This window comes from Nesoenas mayeri (assembly GCF_963082525.1).
Source record: "Nesoenas mayeri genome assembly, chromosome: 4".
In the NCBI taxonomy this organism is placed as follows: domain Eukaryota; kingdom Metazoa; phylum Chordata; class Aves; order Columbiformes; family Columbidae; genus Nesoenas; species Nesoenas mayeri.
The window spans coordinates 21,420,161-21,439,839 of record NC_137540.1 but is presented as its reverse complement, the minus strand read 5'-3'; the positions used below and the strand labels follow the sequence as shown (position 1 = coordinate 21,439,839).

General features: G+C 37.5%; 1 protein-coding gene across 1 annotated transcript in view; it reads left to right on the top strand.

The window, feature by feature from the left end:
- The window catches only part of TTC29 (tetratricopeptide repeat domain 29), a gene marked incomplete at both ends in the record, with an annotated part of 178,700 nt that overhangs the window by 60,908 nt on the left and 98,113 nt on the right, over window positions 1-19,679 (top strand). The window contains 3 exons of the mRNA XM_080343825.1: window positions 242-635; window positions 3,565-3,661; window positions 7,357-7,440. Coding sequence (XP_080199951.1) covers window positions 242-635; window positions 3,565-3,661; window positions 7,357-7,440 — 575 coding nt within the window. The remainder of the gene's footprint in view (window positions 1-241; window positions 636-3,564; window positions 3,662-7,356; window positions 7,441-19,679) is intronic.

The window sequence follows — 19,679 nt, the reverse complement described above, 5'->3', positions numbered from 1 at the left end:
GAAAAAAAGCCTGCTCACTGCAAGCGTTCATCTGTCACCTGAGTGCCCCCCAGCCTTCCTTAAGCATCAGTATGACACTGCCATCGATTCTTTGCTTGCCAACTTCAGTCACTTAGCTCTGAGAGACATTCCCGTTTGAGCTCCAAGCAAGCGCGCAAAGACCTGCTGAGCACCTCCAGCTCACTTCTCACATCCGCCGCCTTTGCTTTAAACCCGGCTTGGCGGCTCGCCTGGCCCGCAGGCCTGTGCCAGGAGGGAACCGCTGGGCTTGTTCCTCAGAGCTGCCTCACCCCGGGACGGCCTCGGGCGGGCGGCGGGGCCTGGCGCGGCCGGGCTGCGGGCAGCCGGCGGACCGCCCCTCAGCGGCGCCCGCCCCCGTCGCCATGGCGAGGCCGCGGGCGTCCCGCGGAGCCGCCTGGCTGCAGGCGGCGGCACCGTGGCCGAGGCGGGCCGGGGAGCGCGGGGTCGGTGCCGGCGCACGGGGGCAGAAGGGGCGGCCACCGGCTGCCCCCTCAGCGCTGACCGGCACCGGCACCCGCCGCTAGCGGCCCCGGGGAGCAACGGAGCCGGTAAAGGCCAGTGCGGCGGGGCCGCCGGGGAGAGCTTGTCCAGCAACCAGGAACTGCAGCTAACTGGTGGGTGGTGGTGGTGCGTTTGGGGCTTTGTTTTCGTTTGTCTGGTTTGTTTGGGCGTTGGTTTGTTTGCTGTTTTGTGGGTTTTTGTTTGGTTGGTTTCTCAGGGGCTTAGACAGTAGCAGGACCAACAGTTGAGGGTATGTAGCGTATTGGGTGGTTCACAGGTAAGGGAAACAGCTGCCTGTGCTCGCCACAGCCACAGCGCTGGAGGAGGTTCAGGACGTACGGCTTGAGCGCTGCCAAACCAAGCACTGCTTGGGGCTGTGAACTCCTCCAGGTTATGTGGAGCATATTACATCTGTAATACTGGCTATAGACTTTAAAAATGTATTGTGTTTTTCATTCGATCACAACAGCACTTTCAGCACAATAAAGTGGTGGGTCTGTAAGTCTGTCTGACATCCTGTTATTCTGTGAGGTGCAAGACAGCAGCATGTGTGTCTGCAAAGGTGTGTGGATGTAGCCATGCCTGCTTCCTACACTGCTTCCCTTCTTGGGAAACAGCCTCTGGTGAGAAGGAAATGTGCAGGAAGAGCTAGGTGGCAGCCAAGGTGTTTCCTAAAACATGCTGGGGAAGGCCCTTACAATCAATTTGCATTTTACCTTTAGCTTCAACTCTGTTGGGGCGATTCCAGCCTGCAGGGAGATTCCCCTGCTCATGTGATTAAATGTAGCACTTCGGTAGGAACAAACTGCGCTGTCTTGGTGTTTGCTGAGTTCTGCGGATGTTTGATTAAGTAAATGAGATTGTGGCTTGTGACTTGCAATAATGGAGCAAAATGTAAAGGGGTGAGCAATCTCTAACTGATCAGCAAAGAAAGTTATGTGAATGTAATAGCAAATATTTCAGAATAATATGTTTGCTTGTACTTCTGTCACGTGCCTCTGTGGTTGTAATTTACCTGTGAAGATTAGTTACCTTGGAAATGAGGGAAAACACCATCCATTTCACTGAAAGCAACTTCCCACCTCTAAAATAAAAATGAAATTGATATTATTGTGCTGTAGGTTTTTCGATGTGGTTTGTTTGTTTTGGTATGTTGTTGGTTTTGTTTGTCTGTCTGTTTGTTTGTTTGTTGTTGTTGTTGTTGGTTGTCGTCGTTTTTCCTCAAGCTTTGAGTTTGAAATAGGAGTCAGGGCAACAGTTTTAATCCTTGCGAAGCAGTAATGGACTCAAAAAAATGTCTGCATATTTCTCATGTTAGTGTGAGACCCGTGTGCGTGCCAGCCTCGCTTATCACACACTTGATTTCTGTGAGGTGGGAAGCTGGAGCATGGGCCCAGCAAAGAGCTATTGGATGCTCCAGTCAGGTCCCATGTGGGAGCAACCTGGAGCCTCAGACCTGTGCCATGTCAGAGACCACACCTTCCCAGCAAGAGCTTTTTATGGTTGCAGAAGCTCTACCACGGCTTTCAGGGCTTCCTTTCAGTTGCTTTCCTCTGCCTTTTTTGCCCCATGGCTACCGATGGTCAGCTCTCCTGTATTGCCAGATTCAACAGCTGCCTTTAAGACATGGTCTGTTTGCTTCTCCTCACCTAATGCTTCAAAACTAAGAGGCTTGTAGAAAGCTTTTGATCTTCTCTGAGATTCAGTATTGTTGTTCCAAAGTTTAATTACTATTTCTCACTGAATAGCATTTTCCTAAAAGGAGATTTTCCTTTCTAAATTGCTGCTGGATACAAACCTGTCGTTCTCTCTAAAAAGTATAATATTTCATAGTGATGAATTACCCATATGTTTTCATTCTATTGATTTTTTTTTGGTGACACTTGTGTAAAATGTTCCTGTGTCTGATTGTAGATCAGTTTATTTATAAATAATTTTTTTTTCTGTAACAAATGTTATCGTTAGTACTAAGACCTAAAAGAAACATCATATCCTGTCATCTTTTTAACCTAAAATTGTCTTTGTTATTCCAGTCTAAGTAACACAATTTTTAAAATTGCTTTACACTAACTGTAGCAAAATTTTTCATAAATTAAATGGCTTTTGATCCCAGGAAGACTAATATGTAAAACATATGCTGCTCTGATGCTGATCATTCAGTATCCAGATGATTCATATCTAGCATTTAGTGAAAGGAAATATATTTTGCAGGGAATAAATGTAGCAAATAGTTAAATTATTCCCTCCTTCCTATTATATTCTGTTTTCCCATCCCTATTAAAAGTTTGTGCCTTGAGGCCTACCAGCAGGGCATGCAATACCTACATTAAACCAAATTTAAAAGTAAGGGTGCTCCTGCTGCTAACGTCCTCAGATCACAGACATGCAAAATGAAGGAACTGGCAGCTGAAACTTTAATGGTAGGAAGTGTAGACTGAATACTTGGGGAAAAAACACAGTAGCTCTATATGACAAAAAAGTCCTATTAGCATTTATGTACTTCAAAATGACGAGCTAGACGATTCTACATAACTGTGGGGCTTTCAGCTTTTGCTTTAAGTAAAACCTTGTGTTGTAAGTGTAGTATTACTTACATTTTTTTATTCAAAGGATTGTTACTGTTACAATTATGTATTATTTTGAATGTTAATACAGTGCCTGTTGTTGCATTGCATACTACATGTTCCATCATTCATGCTCTTATGTATTAAAATATTATTAACGCTCGGACTGAGATAGCTTGAGGAAGCACAGGGAATCGCATGCAAGAAAGGCTGCTGAGTGAGGTGTCCCTGTGCAAATCAAGAGCACTCCCATGAAAGAGAGAAAACCATTGAAAGTAAGATCATGACCATTCCTATGCATTATATCCTAGTGAAGCAGTTCTGAGGCCTGACACAATTTGTGTGGAACTGGAGTCCAGTTCTACACGTAAGGCAATGGAAATAAGAGTTGACTGGGAAGCAGCACAAGAAGGATAAGAAACTGCATCACTGGGAAGACACTGTTTGAAGTCATGTTGGTTTTGTTTGTTTGTTTTAGTTAAAATGAATGTGTTGCCTCAAGCGATCCTACAAAGCCCACGGGAGCATCCCAGGTTCCTAGAGCAGACTGCTTGCCCCTCATCAGACTTTGCAAGGTATGTACCTCTTTTCCTTCAGAGTATCATTTCACTGTGAATAGCTTCAATCAGCTATGGCAAGGTGACAAATTATGTTTGGTTTTTTTGCAATATTTAAAGCTGCAAAAATCAGAGGCAAGGAAAAAAAATCTCTCTTAGGAAAGTTTCATAATTAAGAAGGGAAAAAATAACAAAGGAAATGTGTTCTGTTTAGGGTAGATATTTCATCGTCATTTTTCAAAACCCTTTCAAGAGCTGTAGGAAGTTACTTCCAATTAGCAAATATTGTCTTGCATTGATACAAATGTAGGTCACTGAAAATGTGCTTATTTGGATGAAGAGACAATTTTTTTTTAAATTCAGTTTATTGTGTCTTAAAATATAATGAATAAAACTGATTTGAAAAACATTATCCTATACTGAATAACTGAGATTGTTAACAACAGTGCCATACTTGCAAGCCGTCTTCTTTCTGCAGATGCCTGCATGGCTTTCCATTCTGTTGTACTCATTCCTTCTCTCAGTTACTTGTATCCATACATTTTTGGCTCCCCCACCGAGTACTGGTCTCCCAGTTATCACTCTGCCCCAGTGTGCTCTTTTACCTGAAATTGCCTGCATTTCAGGAAGAATTGTGGCTGTTTCTCAGAGTTGCACACCTGCATGTCCATGTGTAAAAGCAGTAAGGATCTAGAAACATGGTATCCTTGGGCCTAGACATTCTGAGGTATCTCCTACTGGTAGGTGTTCTCTCACATGTTGATAGAATAAAGACATGCAGTGATGTCTTTCAATTTATTTATTTATTTATTTTAATCTTTTATGACTGGAGCAGTGCTTTGCAGCCATCCTTTTTTCCAGTAACAACATTGCTGGAGAACTCACCCCAGAGATAGGAGGCTCATTTCGTTCCTTTGCTTGGGGAGTTCCGCGTTCTAGAAGATCATTCTGCAGCAGTCCTATAGAAGTTGTGCCTATTTGCAGAAAATAAATGTGTGATTCTGTAATGGTCTAGACTATGCTGTACGTGCATAGTGACTGGAGCGAGAAAAGCTCTGCCACTTTCTTCAATAGGAAGTTTTGAGCAACTTGTGTCTGAGTTAAGAGAATAGGCACTGGGGATAGAAAGTTGTGTGAGACCTTGGTCCTTCATATTTTCTGCGACTTTGTACTGTTCTTTGATTAAAAAGCCCAGTGTATTTATCAGTAAGTCTATTTCTAGGAAAAAAAAAACAGTATCTATTTTTTTTTCCTGTGTAGACTGGTAACAGAAATAATTATATGTGTAAAATGTTAACTATGGGATAGGTGTCCCTTGGATTAAAATACATTTCTTTTTAATAAGTGATCAATTTAAAATTAAATAGGAGTCAATTTACAGGTGAATTCGACTCTTTTATAAACTATGAAATACAGTGAGTCATCATTGAAAAACTGGAGAAATAAGGTTAAAACAGTTTGGAAAAGGAAGTGGCAACTTCTGGAAGAAACAATGCCTATTAGCCTGTGCCATCCGCACCTCATTTCACTATTAAGAAACACTGTCCATGCTGAGTCACGATCTGTTATTCTGATTAATTACTTTTATTGGTTTTAATTCTCATTGCATACAACAAGGCATTTTAGATAATGATTATTTGAGGTGACGGAATTTTCTACTGTGTATTTTTTCCTATCTACCTGTCTTTTCTGGTTATTACTACATTAGCATCATTAATAATAATAGCCAGGATGAGAGAAGTATTTATTATTTTCAGTAACTTAAATTCTTTATGATGGATGGCCATGTGTATAGTTGCATCAGTCCAACACAGGGTATTGCAGAACTTACATAAACAGTAATCGGTGTGCAAGTTGTTGCTTTTGTGGGTTTTTTTTGTTTCCAGTCAGAGCTCAGAAATTTATATCTTGTCTATAAGGTAGGTGAAATTTTAAACTATATATAATTCTGGGGGCTTTTCCCCTGATTTTTTTTTTTTTTTTTCAATTAAAACATCTTTAAGAAGATAGTGAGAAAGCATCCGGCTTTCCTTTGTTCCAGCTTGAGATGATTTTTAACTGCAGTGTAGATTAAATTGCAGAAAGCTGACAGTGATGCCTAGGAATTCACTTGTAGCTATTTCAGTTTGGGGGTTTGGACTCCCCCCCATCCCCTCACCTGGTGTGTTCTCTAGATACTACTGATGTGCTAAAAGCTCATTTTCGTACTCTTAAAACACAAAGGTCAGCCACGAAGTCATTTTGTGTTGACTATTGAATAGTTCATATTTAATTACCCAGAGATACTACTTTTCAATTTTTCTATTACCTCATGTAAACTTAGTGTATCTCAAAATATGCTTTACATCAGTTTAAAATATACGATAATTACCTTATCTTCAGTATCGTAATGACATTGTGTATCTTCCTAAATTGTGACTATTTTGGTATGAAATTTTTTATATTGATTCACTTTTGGTATTGATTGTAACTGAATTTTTATGACAATATCCATTAGCCGTACATTTTTCAGGGATTGTGTTACGTGCAGCTTGAAAACAGAAGCCTCTGTTGGTGCAGCTCAATAGTAGTAAATTCTGGAACAAATTTAAGTGCCCTATTTGTGCCGGAAGTTTTCACTATTACATTGTTTTAAATACAGACGTGTCAAAATATCTCTGCATTGCTTAGCTATTCTGTTTTCATTTAAATGAACCTCATGAAGCGTCTTCAGCATTCTCAGAGCAATAAGGAGCATGACGCTTATATTAGTGAACATTATGAAAAGAATTTACTCTCATCCCTTTAATGAAAGACAGCAGCATAATACAGACAAAGAGGAAAGTAATAAATTTATGTGGAACACTAATGTTGAATTTCTTTTATCTTTGATTGATTAACAAGACAATCTTTATCCTCTTTTAAAGGAGAATAAAAATAAATTCACGTTACTTTTAAAAAGATAATATTCTCTACTGTGGCACTATCAGAATCGATATAAATACATTTTATGGTCAGTAAGTGCATATAATCCTTTGAAATTCAAGGCATCTCTTGTGCATCAGAATGGAGATGCGAAGAGATGATGTCTCAAGTGAAAAGTGAAATGATGTACAGTTCATATCTTAACATTAGATCCATGCACCCTGAAATTTTTAGGAACATTGCTGTTTATTTTAATGCCCTTTGGATTACCCTCTTAGTGGACTGTCTTTTGCAATATGCTGCTCAAACTGTGAAAAGCTGAGAGCAGTCTTAAAAGTCTGCATTGCATAAAGGAAAACATTTTGAGCTGGGTTTAGGATTTTTTGTCAATTTTCTTTATATTAATTTTGAAAAAGTTAAATAGAAAATAGATTGGACCACTCCAGTCCATACTGATTATCAAAAATGTAAAGGTTCTGGTTTAGAAAACAGTTGAAGTATGGATAGCTTAATGAATTATTATTGATTTAGCTAATACAAAATTTTTTCCAGATTAGGCATAAATATCAGATAACCAGCTCCTTGAAAGCTAATACTGACTTTGTTTTCTTTCAGAAAGAAAGCCTTGAATAGCTACAGACCAAAATATTTAAAAGATATTTGTGTATGTTTATAGAATGTCTGATATATTACTTTGTCAATATTTCAGTATTTAGCTCTGCTTGGCAATACTAATATATTATACATGCTGCAGAAGTCTATGTTAGCACCTCACAGTTTTCCTTTTAATTTTTTTCATTTAAATTTAGGATTCATTTGATCAAAGACAAAGATGGCATAGATGATTATTTGGCGAAGAATATCAAAGGGTTGTCAAAACAAGAAGCTGCCGCGTAAGTTGGCTTTTTTGAGGCATTTTAACATCCATAAGTTTATTGTTTCCTTTGTTTCTAGTCATCATAATCATTTAAATTTAAAGTTCCCTAGGCCCTACCCTTTTTAGTGAAACTTGGCATTTAAAAATTGAAGTTGATATTAAATAATGATGGTTCATTCCTCCTGATCTTAAATATATCAAAGCATTTAGCTTCCTGGTTTTACTAATTTCTGTATTTACCGAAGTATTATATCACATTTGTAACATGATCATTAAGATTGTGTCAGTAATTATATGTGAAATTGTGCTACTTTTAATTTTTTTCTGAGCCTCTGTGAAACATGTCCTCTGGGGTGGAACCTTCGTATACCGACATACATGTTCTTGTAATTTTGAATTATTATTTAGCCAAACCCGAGTGCTGACTTCTGCTGTGAAGCATTTAATACACCATTAGTTATTTAAAAACCCAGTGAATGAAAGAAATCTAGATAACTTTTGATTTCTTGCAGCTGAAGTATTTACATTTAGAAGTTACAAGAGACTACGACTGACTTATTCTTCTGGAGTCTTTTAACAGATCCGAGGTTCAGCACCATCAAAATTAATGAACGAATTCTAACAAATCTAATTGCTGGTTGCTTAAGTGAAATGATTTATTTATTTCAATATTTAAATAATAAAAAGACGCGTATACAAGGGCTCTAGGCACCTGAACAATTAATATTGCAGGATCACCCTCGCTGTATAAAAACATTCCATCAACTAGCCAGTAATTTGACTAGCTAGTTTCTTGCAAAACATGTTTCTTTTCTCCTTCCTAGCCTAAGAATGTACCTGTGAACATTCCCTAAAAACTTTCACATGAAAATCTAGAAAATTACCACATTTGAGTTGAGGGGTAATAACCTTAGCAGTGTCCTGCATCCATACCATATAATAATCAGCCAGAAGTCACACTTTCTTTTAATGGGATACATGTCCAATTTGACTTTGTTTATATAGCGGTAACATGGTAAAGCTAGTAAGTGTTCTGACTGTCACAAAAGAAGATTGTAATATATCTGGTCTGATGATCTAATAGAGCAATATGTTTAAAGCACACTCCTGCCCCACTTTTATTTGAATTAGATTAAAAAATGGACTATAGGCTAGTTCAGTGATGGGATTGGGTAGGACCTTCTCACCAAGAGAAACAAAGGAACAAATTGAACTTTGGAAACCAGTGAGAAAATCCACAATAAATTGAGAATTTTATCATCTGTTCTGCAATACATACACAAAGTGGGGCGTTTCCTTAGTGTTTTGTAATATGCCGTTCTTCACAGTTATCAAAGCTTCTTAGAAGATTAAACTGAAATATCAAATGTATTCTGTTTTATTTCTATGCAGATTTTTAAGTACATCTTTTAAAAGATTACATTCATGTTCTGTGTATTTCGTTATTTTCAGAATTCTAGTTTTTGATAGTAGCTCAGCAGTTACAAAATTTTTGTAGTATGTAATTAAGTAATACTGTTCTATAAACCTGATACAATCACGTGAGAGCAAATGAATGATAACAAACTAGCAGCTACAGTGTAATTACATTAGTACTAGGCTAATCTAGTTATAAAAACCAAAATGTATCAACTGTAATTTAAAACCAATTTATTAAGTAAGGCAATGCCATATCTGTAAATGATCTTACTGAAATCAATGTTATGCTTTGTGTGCCTCAGCAGACAACAGATGTTTTTACTAAAAAAAAGTGTGAGAAATAGCTTATGATATGCTGTGTAGTTTTTAAAATAATGTTTCCATTCCAAAAGTAGACTATCACACTTCTTTATAAAGGGACAGGATACCTTCCTTTTGCCACCTAAATACCTGCACTTTCGTTAAGATACTTAAAATATTTGCCTAAATAGAAATTGTCATAATTTTAAATAATGTATGATGAAGGTTTTTTCGTTTGGGACTGTTTTGGTGTTTGTTTCATTTTCTCCAGAGAAATTATTGCTGAGAATGTTTTAAAATCAGAACAGAAAAACACCAATGTTAGGCAATGTGATAGCATTATAGAGTTTGGTCGACAAAATAGTTTAGCAAGACTTTTGTCAGAAATTGACTCTTTTGAACTAAACAAATTCATCCACATTCATTTGTGCTTATGCTGACAGCAATTATGCACATGGAGGTCAGCGGTACTCTATGTTTAGATACATGTTCATTAGTATAAGAATGTACTGATAAATAGATTCTCAAATTAGGTGTCATGAGTCCTGCATCCTCTGTACTGGCAGTTACTGGGGTGTGTGGATGGAAGAAGTCTGAGAATTTTGGAAGTGGAAAAATCAGCTGGTGTGCTACTACTAATATACTTACAAATATGAGTTTATTTACTGTCCTTTTCAAAGGACAATATTTTCAAGCTATTTGGTGCTCATATGGAGGTTAATTTAATAATAAATCATTATTATTTAATAAAAACTTAATAATAATTAACCTCTATTTAATATGGAGGTTAATTTAATAAGTATGTCATTATTTTGTCAAGACAAATTCTTGTAGCCACATTCCTGCTAAATATTAAACACTCTTAATATTTTTTGGTGCATATTAGGCAGAAAACAAATTTATTACCTTCTAAATAAAGGGATCTATGGGTAGTATTGCATTTATGGAAACAAGCAACATTATTTGAAGCCATTTTGTAAAACAATATCCTGCACAATATTCTTTAAAATTAAGATAAGCTAGTTTCTTCATATTTGGGAAAAAAAGCTTGCAGTTGTTCTTCTATCATATAGTACTGGACTCTGTTTCAAATGAAAAGAATTATTTTAAGTGTGCTTATGTGATAATCTATTTTTTTTCTGTGCAAAAATATAGAGATGCTTTTAGGATTTTTTTAATTTGTAATAATTTTTCGTTGGATGATGTGATAGAAAATGAAGAAAAAACAACGCTTAAGAAAGATAGTACTTTAATTATATTAAATCAGGCTATTACTTTGTTTTCATTGATTTTTGTTCTGTTGATGTGTTTCACCACAAATGAATATGATGCAAGAAGATGGAAATGGAGAAAGGTAAAGGTTCCCGTTAATGCGGTATGTGGCTGCTTTCTTGCTATAGAATTAGGCATTTGTCAGCTTATGAGGAGGTTGGCTGACTTCACTTGCCTTCAGTGTGCTGTACCTGATGCTTTCTGTTCTTCGTTTTGACTCACCAAATCACTGATGGCTCAAAATTGGGTTGCAGTAAAAATTTAAAATTGTCCTTATGACTGATCTAAGAGTCAAAAGGTTCAGGATGAATGGTGAAGTAAGGCATTTTCCATCAAAGATTTATTCCAGGGTTGATTCTTCAAATGAGATTGGAGCCTAGAATGGCCCAGAATTTGATGTCATTCCTGTTTCCTGGTCTTCTTGTCAGGACTAGAAAGATCAAGCAATAGTTCTCTCCTCTTCATACAAATGGAAATCATCCAGACAATACCATATAATCAAAAAAGAGTTAAAGACTAGAAAGAGAGACTTTGAAATCTTTTTGATGGGAGGAACAGCTGTGTTTAGTAGTGACAAAAATATTACATTCGTGATTTCACTAGATGCATTTCTGTGAATCAGAAGATGAAGTTCTAGTTCTCTCTCAAGATTCATTGCTAGTTAGATGACATATGAATTATTATATAGATCTGGTACTGGCTGACCTAGATATGCAGAAATTTGGTGTTTTCTGTCTTGTGAGTGGTGGATTGGCAGTTATGCCTTGATAAATTTGTCAGTGAAGGCATGCTCTGATATGACTCTTTGAAGCAGGAGACAAGATTATCTTATATGCATTGGATCAGATGTTTTTGAGATATAGTGGGTTGTTCTGCTTAGAATTCACCAGAAGGCCGGTCCACTTCAGGATAATCTGGAACACAAAAAGGCAAAGGCTTTCAGTCTCTAGTGGACTGTGATCTCCCAGAGCAATTGCCAGCCATTTTAGCTAATACTGGGAAGATCAATCATTAAGCTACTTTGCGGATTGTATACTGAAAACTGGAATATAACTTGTTTTGCACTAGGAGTGATGACTGGTGAATATAGTAGCATTCATTTGCTTCCGTAAACCTTTGTCCTTCTGTGCAATAAGAGCAAAGAAGGTTTCACCTACCCTCTTTCCCTGAAAATAAGCCCTAGCAGGACTTGGCAGGTTTTTTGAGGATGCTTGAAATATAAGCCCTACTCAAAAAATAAGCCCTAGTTACAGTTCATTAAAAAGTCAATTTAAATAGTGTCCAGGCAGCTATACCTGTAAAAAAGTAATACATTTTGGGGCAAAAATTAATATAAGACCCTGTCTTATTTTCAGGGAAACAGGTTAAGTTTAATCCATAGAACTAGGTAAATCACCCGATATGATCAATGAAAATAATTAAGAATACATAATTTGATTGAGCCACAACTTTTAGGATTTAGACAACTGCTTTAGAATAAGGTAAATTACACTTTTGAATTTCTCTTCGTTGCTGATATAGAGCACTTAGTGTGACCAGGTTAGATTAGACACGTATATTTGCAGCTGAGTTCCACACTGGAGAACTATTGAATTTTGAAAGCTTTAAAAAGGATGAGGTGCAAGTTTTGGAGCATTGCATTCACTGATTCCTAAGGCAGCATTTTTGCAAGAAGTTGTCAAGCCTAGAACAAAAGTGACCTGGCATCCATTTTAAATCTGGTACTGCCATCTCATAGAAGATCATTTTTCCATTCTTCAGTCAGAAAATAAAAAGGGACAAATTATTAACTGACCCCCCTCTCACCCACTTCTTCCCCAAGTTTCTGCTGTTTTGGGTGTCAATATCTACGAGGTAGATTTATGGAAAAAATATGTCAGAAAATTAATGAGGGATTAAGTGTTAGTGCTCAAGGTAACTGCAGATATAAGAGATTTCTCTTCTATATCCTTCCTTGTTCTACCAGTTGGTCTCTGAATATTCAACTCCACCTGTCTTCCAACACTAAAGAGGATCCAGATGTCACCTGATTAGAGGCCAGGATGATCTGGAGGGTCCACTGAGGAAGAGGAATGGGGTTGGTGGGCTGATGGAAAGAAGGCCTAGCTTGAAGGGTGAGTTATTGTTTATTCTCATCACAGCCGTGACAGACTAGTAAGATCTACCATTAGAGTTGGCTTCTGATCTTGTCCTCTGTTTATAAGTTATTTAATTCATTAGAGTTTTGGTACTTAGGTGTAGATTTGTTTGGTTTTCTATTTTTTCCTTATTCTAGTCTTTCGCATTAATAGACCAGTTCTTTAAGGAAGCTAAATATGAATAGATGACTAGGGTTTTAATGAATCCAGACTTTTGAGTAGCTGTCACCTCTACCAAATAGATTAGTAAGGTGACTTCATAGGTGACCTATTAAATCTTTTGCGCAACAAGTGGATTTGGACCTTTTTCCATTGAGAGCTTATCATATTGCCATTTTGTCTTTTTGCAACCTGAAATCTTTACTGGGACTTTCCAATTTGAATGTGCATAATTTAGACTTGAGAATTTTGTGTTGTGAAGTGGATTGGGCCATTTTGTGAGGCTTCCAAGGGACAGGGGAGGAGCACTGCCAAGAATAAGCGTTAGGAAAAATATCTTGTTGGCACGGTGTTATGGCACAGAAGAAGGAGGGGTAACTGCTCTTAATAGAAAGCTTGTAAAAGGCAATTTCAGACGCAGACAGATAATGCATAGGTGCAGATTTTGTTTTTTCCTTGTATTTCAGTCCTCAATTGCACTGTCCTTGGTTCTAGTGATGCACTGATTTCAGCTGCTTCCATATCTTCTTTCTTTATCACTATGAAGACAGAAGAAGAGAGGAGAGCTCAAGGCAGGTAAAGAAAGACATAACAGCCAAAGGGGAAGGATGTAAATCGTGCTTTCCATTTCATAATCAGGTCGTAAAATCACAGAGTGGTTTGGGTTGGAGGGGGTCTTCAAAGCTCATCTAGTCCAAACCCCTGCCATGAGCAGGGACATCTTCAACTAGATCAGGTTGCTCAGACCCTCATCCAGCTTGGCCTGGAATGTCTCCAGGGACAGGGCACCTACCACCTCTCTGGACAACTTGTTCCAGTGTTTCACCACCTTCATCGTAAAAAAAAAAAAAAAAAATCTTCTTTATATCTAGTCTAAATCTACCCTATTTTATTTTAAACCCATTAGCCCTTGTCTTGTTGCTATAGGCCCTCCTAAAAAGTCTGTCCCCGTCTTTCTTATAGGCCCCCTTTAAGTATTGAAAGGCCACAATAAGATCTCCTCAGAGCCTTCTCCAGGCTGAACAACCCCATCTCTCTCAGCCTTTCCTTACAGGAGAGGTGTTTCTTCCCTCTGATCGCTTTTGGGGCCTCCTCTGGACCTACTCCAACAGCTCCTTATCTTTCCTGTACGGAGAGCTCCAGAGCTGGATGAAGTACTCCAGGTGGGGTCTCACCAGAGTAGAGGGGCAGAGTCACCTCACTTGATGTGCTTGTCACACTTTTGATGCAGCCCAGGGTGCTGTTTGCTTTCTGGGCTGCAAGTGCACATTGCCAGTTCATGTCCAAGTTTTCATCCACCAGTACCCCCAAGTCCTTCTCTGCAGGGCTGTTCTCAATCCCTTCATCCCTCAGTTTGTAATGAGAACAGGGCTTGCCCTAACCTGTGTGCAGGACCTTTACACTTGGCCTAGTTGAACCTCGCGAGATTCACATGGGCCCACTTCTCATGCTTGTTCAGATCCCTCTGAATGGCATCCCATCCCTCAGGCGTGTCAACAGCACCACTCAGCCTGGTGTCTGCAAATATGCTGAGGGTGCATTTGATCCCCTTGTCCGTGTCAATGACAAAGATATTAAACAGTACTGGTTCCAATATGGACCCCTGAGGGACATGGCTTATCACTGGTCTCCATGCAGACATTGAGCGATTGGCCACTACACTCTGTATGTGACCATTCAGCCACTTCCACTGAACAGTCCATACATTGAATCCGTATCTCTCCAATTTAGAGAGAAGGATGTTGTGGTAGACCATATCAAAGGCCTTACAGCAGTCCAGTCTTTCCTTGTCCACTGATGTAGTCACAACATCAAGTGATGGACTTGCAGCAAGATTTGCTTTTTTTGCTCGTCTCAGTTTTTGGATGTGACCCATGAACACTCTTTGTCGCATTACTCTGGTTGAAAACTGATGGCGTATTGTGTCAACTCATTTACATTTTATAAGGATATTTCTTCACTTTTAAATTAAAAACTATGGAAAAGAGTAAATCGAACCGAAGAAATGTCCCCTTTCATAGTAAAATAAATTTTAAATTAAGGCACTCTATCCCAAACTCCCTGCTGATGTGTTGCTTGTGGAAAGGGAGATGGCACAAGTTACTTATTGAGCTAGAAGATAAATTTTAAATTTATCTCACAATATTATTTAAATATGTATTTTTTTCTGTCTGAATAATTCCTAACAGTCTTGCTTGCCTTGACCAGGATTCAATGTTTATTCATCAACTTTCCAAAAGAGATTTCAGTACTTAGAGGCACACATTCTTTTTGGTCAAATGAATGATCTCTGTGAATTTCGAGTCTGATAAACATATTATTTAGTGTAATTAGGCAGTGATCTAAAGAACAGAACTGTGTGGGAAGTGAATGGTTTGCATTTCCTAAAGAAACTTCTCTGTGCATTTGCGTAATGTGAAAGGTTTTTCTTGAAAAGGTTAAAAAAAGTTCTAATCAACTTCTGTACATTATGTAGAACTTCATTTTCTAAACTCTGCAAAAGAAAGTTTCATATTTAATGGGAAATCATGAATTATTCCATTTATTATCTACTTCCTCCTTTCAAAGACATGATCTGGATAAAAGGCGGGGTGAATAATTTCAAAAAATACAATACATTTTTAATGGGAAGGTGCAAACTACAGATTCTCATGACTATTAGCAAGTATAGAGGAAACAGAATTTTACTTGCAAAAACTCATCAAACTCTTGCCAAGATAAAATACATGACATACTTTAATAAAGAAGAACACAGTGAGCTGAAGTTTTTCTTTTTTTATGTAACTTGTTGTTTTTACTAAGTTTGGTCGTACGGTTTTCTAGTGCTTTCATTTCTCAGTAGTTGAACAGTATTCAGTACTGAAGATAATGGACAAGCAATACACAACTGACTTCTGTTTTTAAAACACTCCGTTGAGTTGAAGCATCTCTAACGTACAAAAAGAGTGTGAAATAAAGAAATACAGTCTAATTTGCCACGGTACAATTATGACTTCTTAATAATTCTCAGTGAATCCTTCTGAATTGTGTAAAATACTTTCTTTTCCTCTTAATCTCTGTGTGGTCTGTTTGTCCTTGGACTACTGAGTAAATTCCGTTGAGGACTTGAATAGGATATCATAAACAAAAGCAAAAATACTGTGAGAATTGTTCATAGCAATAGTATAATAAATGCATAGCCTTGTATAGCATTTTATGATAATTCAGGGCATCATCTTGAGAAGATATAGAAAGTAAATAATTATTATCATCTTTTTCTAAGAATAATTTTGCACACTCTGAAAGAAATCTGCGGAGAAATCTAATGACCTCTCCGATATCATGCAAGTCAAATGCAAAGGGTTTCAAACTCACAAGTTCTCGCTCTTAGTCCATTAGGTCAGCTTTGAAATAAAAGGGGAAAGTTGAGAAATACTTCATTTTGATAAATAATAGTCCATAAAATATGGTTGAAATTCCTTTTGTTAATTAACATAATTGATTTAGAAAGAAAGCAGAAAGATTAATGAAGAGAATGGTTTTTTTCTGATTATGCTTGAAATAATAGGTAAAGATTAGAGGTGTGTGTGCCCTTGTATGAGGAATATTTTTGTAAGGGTAGCACTTTTATCTTTTTTTAGTGCTTTCTTTGCATTTATGTTTGGGGACAGAATGTTCCAAAAGTTCATTGCTAAATTTATATTTCCATTTTCTGTGTTAATGAGGTTTCTTAATTATTACAGTACTTACATTCATTTTAAAATACTTCATCTGTGTCATCCTTTGATGTTTATAATTGATTAATTTTTCATTTTATGTAGTGTTAAAGTGGCAGCGTAGCTTTGAACAAAAGGAAGTGGGTTCGATATATATGTTCTTTACAGCATCCTACTGACAGGTTATGCATCCACCTTTGATTGCATGATTTAGGTTAAAGTGTGGTTTGACAGCATCTGGAGTCTGTGAGGCAGAAAAATACTGAATTACTTATGCTGAAAGTTATTGTACCTATATATGTGATACAAAGTACTGATATATTTATTTTCTGATATACTTCATTTGAATCTTTCTATTAATAGTTCTGAAATCACAGCTCCATAAACCTTTTCTTATTTAAAAAAAGATCTGAATAGTTACAAAAGTCAGTTTTAAGTAGATGTTCTTCCCTCTCATTATATATACAAATAGCCATGCAATATTTTTTATTTACTATTTAGGGAGTTCTTTTTATAATATTTGAGGCTTTGCTGAATTTTATGCTTTTTGTGTTAGGACATTAGCTAGTTCAGCTCTATAATTTGGAAGTAAAAAACATGGATCCCACCTCTAATATCATTTAATTCTCGGCTGTAGTAATCAAAAATTCTGATGTGTAAGCTAACTGTCTCTTACTACTTAATTGCATTTACTGTACTTTCATATCTTTCTTTAATGAGATTACTATATTCTACAATTTAACGTATTACTCTTGGTTAAATATTTCATTAAAAGAGAAGTATTTAAACGGACAGTCTTTAAACCAGGATTAAAGAGGTCTGTATCCCAATTCAGTTAAATAGCTTTGTATCGGTAGCAGTATGTGCTGAAAATGTTTTGGCTATCTTGCCCGACTGAGGTACTTGTCTGAGTCTCTGAGGTCAGTGTGAAAATTCATAGACGTGACTCAGTTATATTTTCAAGTAAGCTGTTTACCTCACTTGGGTGGATTGCAGCTCAGACACGTGACAAGGTAAATTTCAACAGAGTACGTGGTTTTATACCACTGTAACCTGGATCACAGCATCGCTGAATGCGATAGTCAAATCTTAGCTTCCATATCTACTAAGTGTTTGCATAAGTGCTTTTTATCTTTTACAATGCGCTGCAGAAGTGTTAAATATATTTTAGGTGTGGGTCGCTAATGGTGTTACCAAACTGTTACAGTTTTTGTCCGTCAAACTATAGCTAAATAATAATTCCTCTTTTGATTCTTAGGCAAAGTAGCCTGAAATGATAAAGCACACTTGGCTTTTTAGTGTGTTGTATAGTATTTGTTTTCACTTAGTGCATGTATTTTTCAAATTTCAGTGAAGAAATTCTCATGTCTCCTGGTTTATGGTGTGTTTGTTTATGTGTAGGTTAAATACAACGTATCTAAGTATTCACACTTGAAGTGTTTTTAATTTTCTTGTAGTTCTATAGACAGGAAATGTGGAGAGGGGAATTACTATGTATTTGCTTAAATAAACTGAGGCAAAAATATCTTGCTTATTTTTTTCACAATTTTGTGATCCTTATCGAAGTCATTTATATCAGTTACTGACTTGGTAACTGCACAAGGAAATCCCAAGTGGATGAATCTATTTGAATACAGTTTTTAAACATCATAATAATTGGTAATGATTTTGTTGCTTAATCCATACCATTTTGTGCTTTACAAAATGGGATTGCTACAGGACACTTGTAATCAGCTGTTGACATTAACCTGTAGTACTAATTAAATCCTACAACGTCTAAAGATATGAACGAAAACCACACAAAAAAACCCACCACACCAGACAGGAGGCATGGAGAATTAAGCTGATGATAAATAATTCTGTTATGCTATACTAACTATTTTGATTATTTCTAACACCAGTACCTGCCACTTAGCCTCTTAATTTCTTTTTTTTGTTTGTTTTCTCATTCCATGTAAAGGTTAGAATGCAAATAGCCTTGGTGCGCAGGATTATCAATTAAAGGGAATGTAGAATGGTACTGTCCTGGTCTCCCAGCATTGCTTAAGAGTCTTGTAGAAGTACAATACCATAACATAGTAAAGGCCTTGAGATTGAAACAAGAATGTAATTTCATTAGCCTCACTGAAGATGGGTATTGATGATTTTTGCACTGGTAGAGCAGATTAGAATCAGGTTTCTGAGATTTCTCTGCATAACTCTAGATAATTTTTAGAATAGCAATGATAATAATAAAAGAAATCCATGTAAGAAAATTATGTAGGTAGTTGTATAATGTAAGAAAAGTAAGATGCCTGTAGCAATACCCAGGTACATTTAAAGCACAGTGTTAACAGTAGCAGTGCTTTTTCAAGCTCACAGATCCACATGCAATAGCTGCTTCCACCTCTGTGATATTATACCCCATGAAATCATAATCTATACCTTGGTACCACTAAAATGACAACTTGAACTTTTGGTGGCTATTTATTTGCTGTTGAAAATTCTTCTGACACCCACTGCCCCGCTGCAACACGCAGCAGCAATTTTTTCAGCAACTCATGCATCACTCAGCAACTACTGCATCACAGTAACTGCTGCGGTGGGACCAATGCAGGGTACCCAACCAGATCCACTCAGTGGGCCTCATTTAACCGTTTTACCCAAGTTGCGTAAACTAACGTCTCGCAACATCAACAGGGTTTTGGTAATGACAGAGATGAGCGTACAGCCAGAGGAACAGTGGAATGTCAGTATCATCTATGTTGGCATTAAGTATTATGGTTTTCATCTGTTGAATTTCATGGATTATAAAAAAAAAATGAAATAAAAAGAAAAAAATGTGCTGCTTTAAATTTAAAACAGATTAATCGGTCTCTTTGTTTTAATCATAAATACATAGCTATGCTCCCGATTTCATTGAAAAATAATTTGTTTCTAAAAACTCATCTGAGATGTTTTCTCCTAGCGCGCACATGTGATCATTCAAAGGGGAAAGAGGACTTCAGGTTTATATTCATATCACGGATGAATTTTAAAATTAACCACAGCTAACATGCCAAAGCCGCCTGCTCATTCTAATCGGCCTGGCGCAATTGCTCGCACGCAGTGAGGCCACATGGGCGGGTTTCTGCGGCGGCTCCGCGGGCCGGGTGGCGCAGGCTCCGCGCAGTGCGCTCGGGGCGCGCTGGCCCGTCCTTTGTTCTGCAGCCTCGGCCTCGCTGCACCGGCTGCGCGCTGAGGAGCGTCCCGGCTGCAGTTTGCCACATGGCCAGTAGATGCCCCCAGAGACC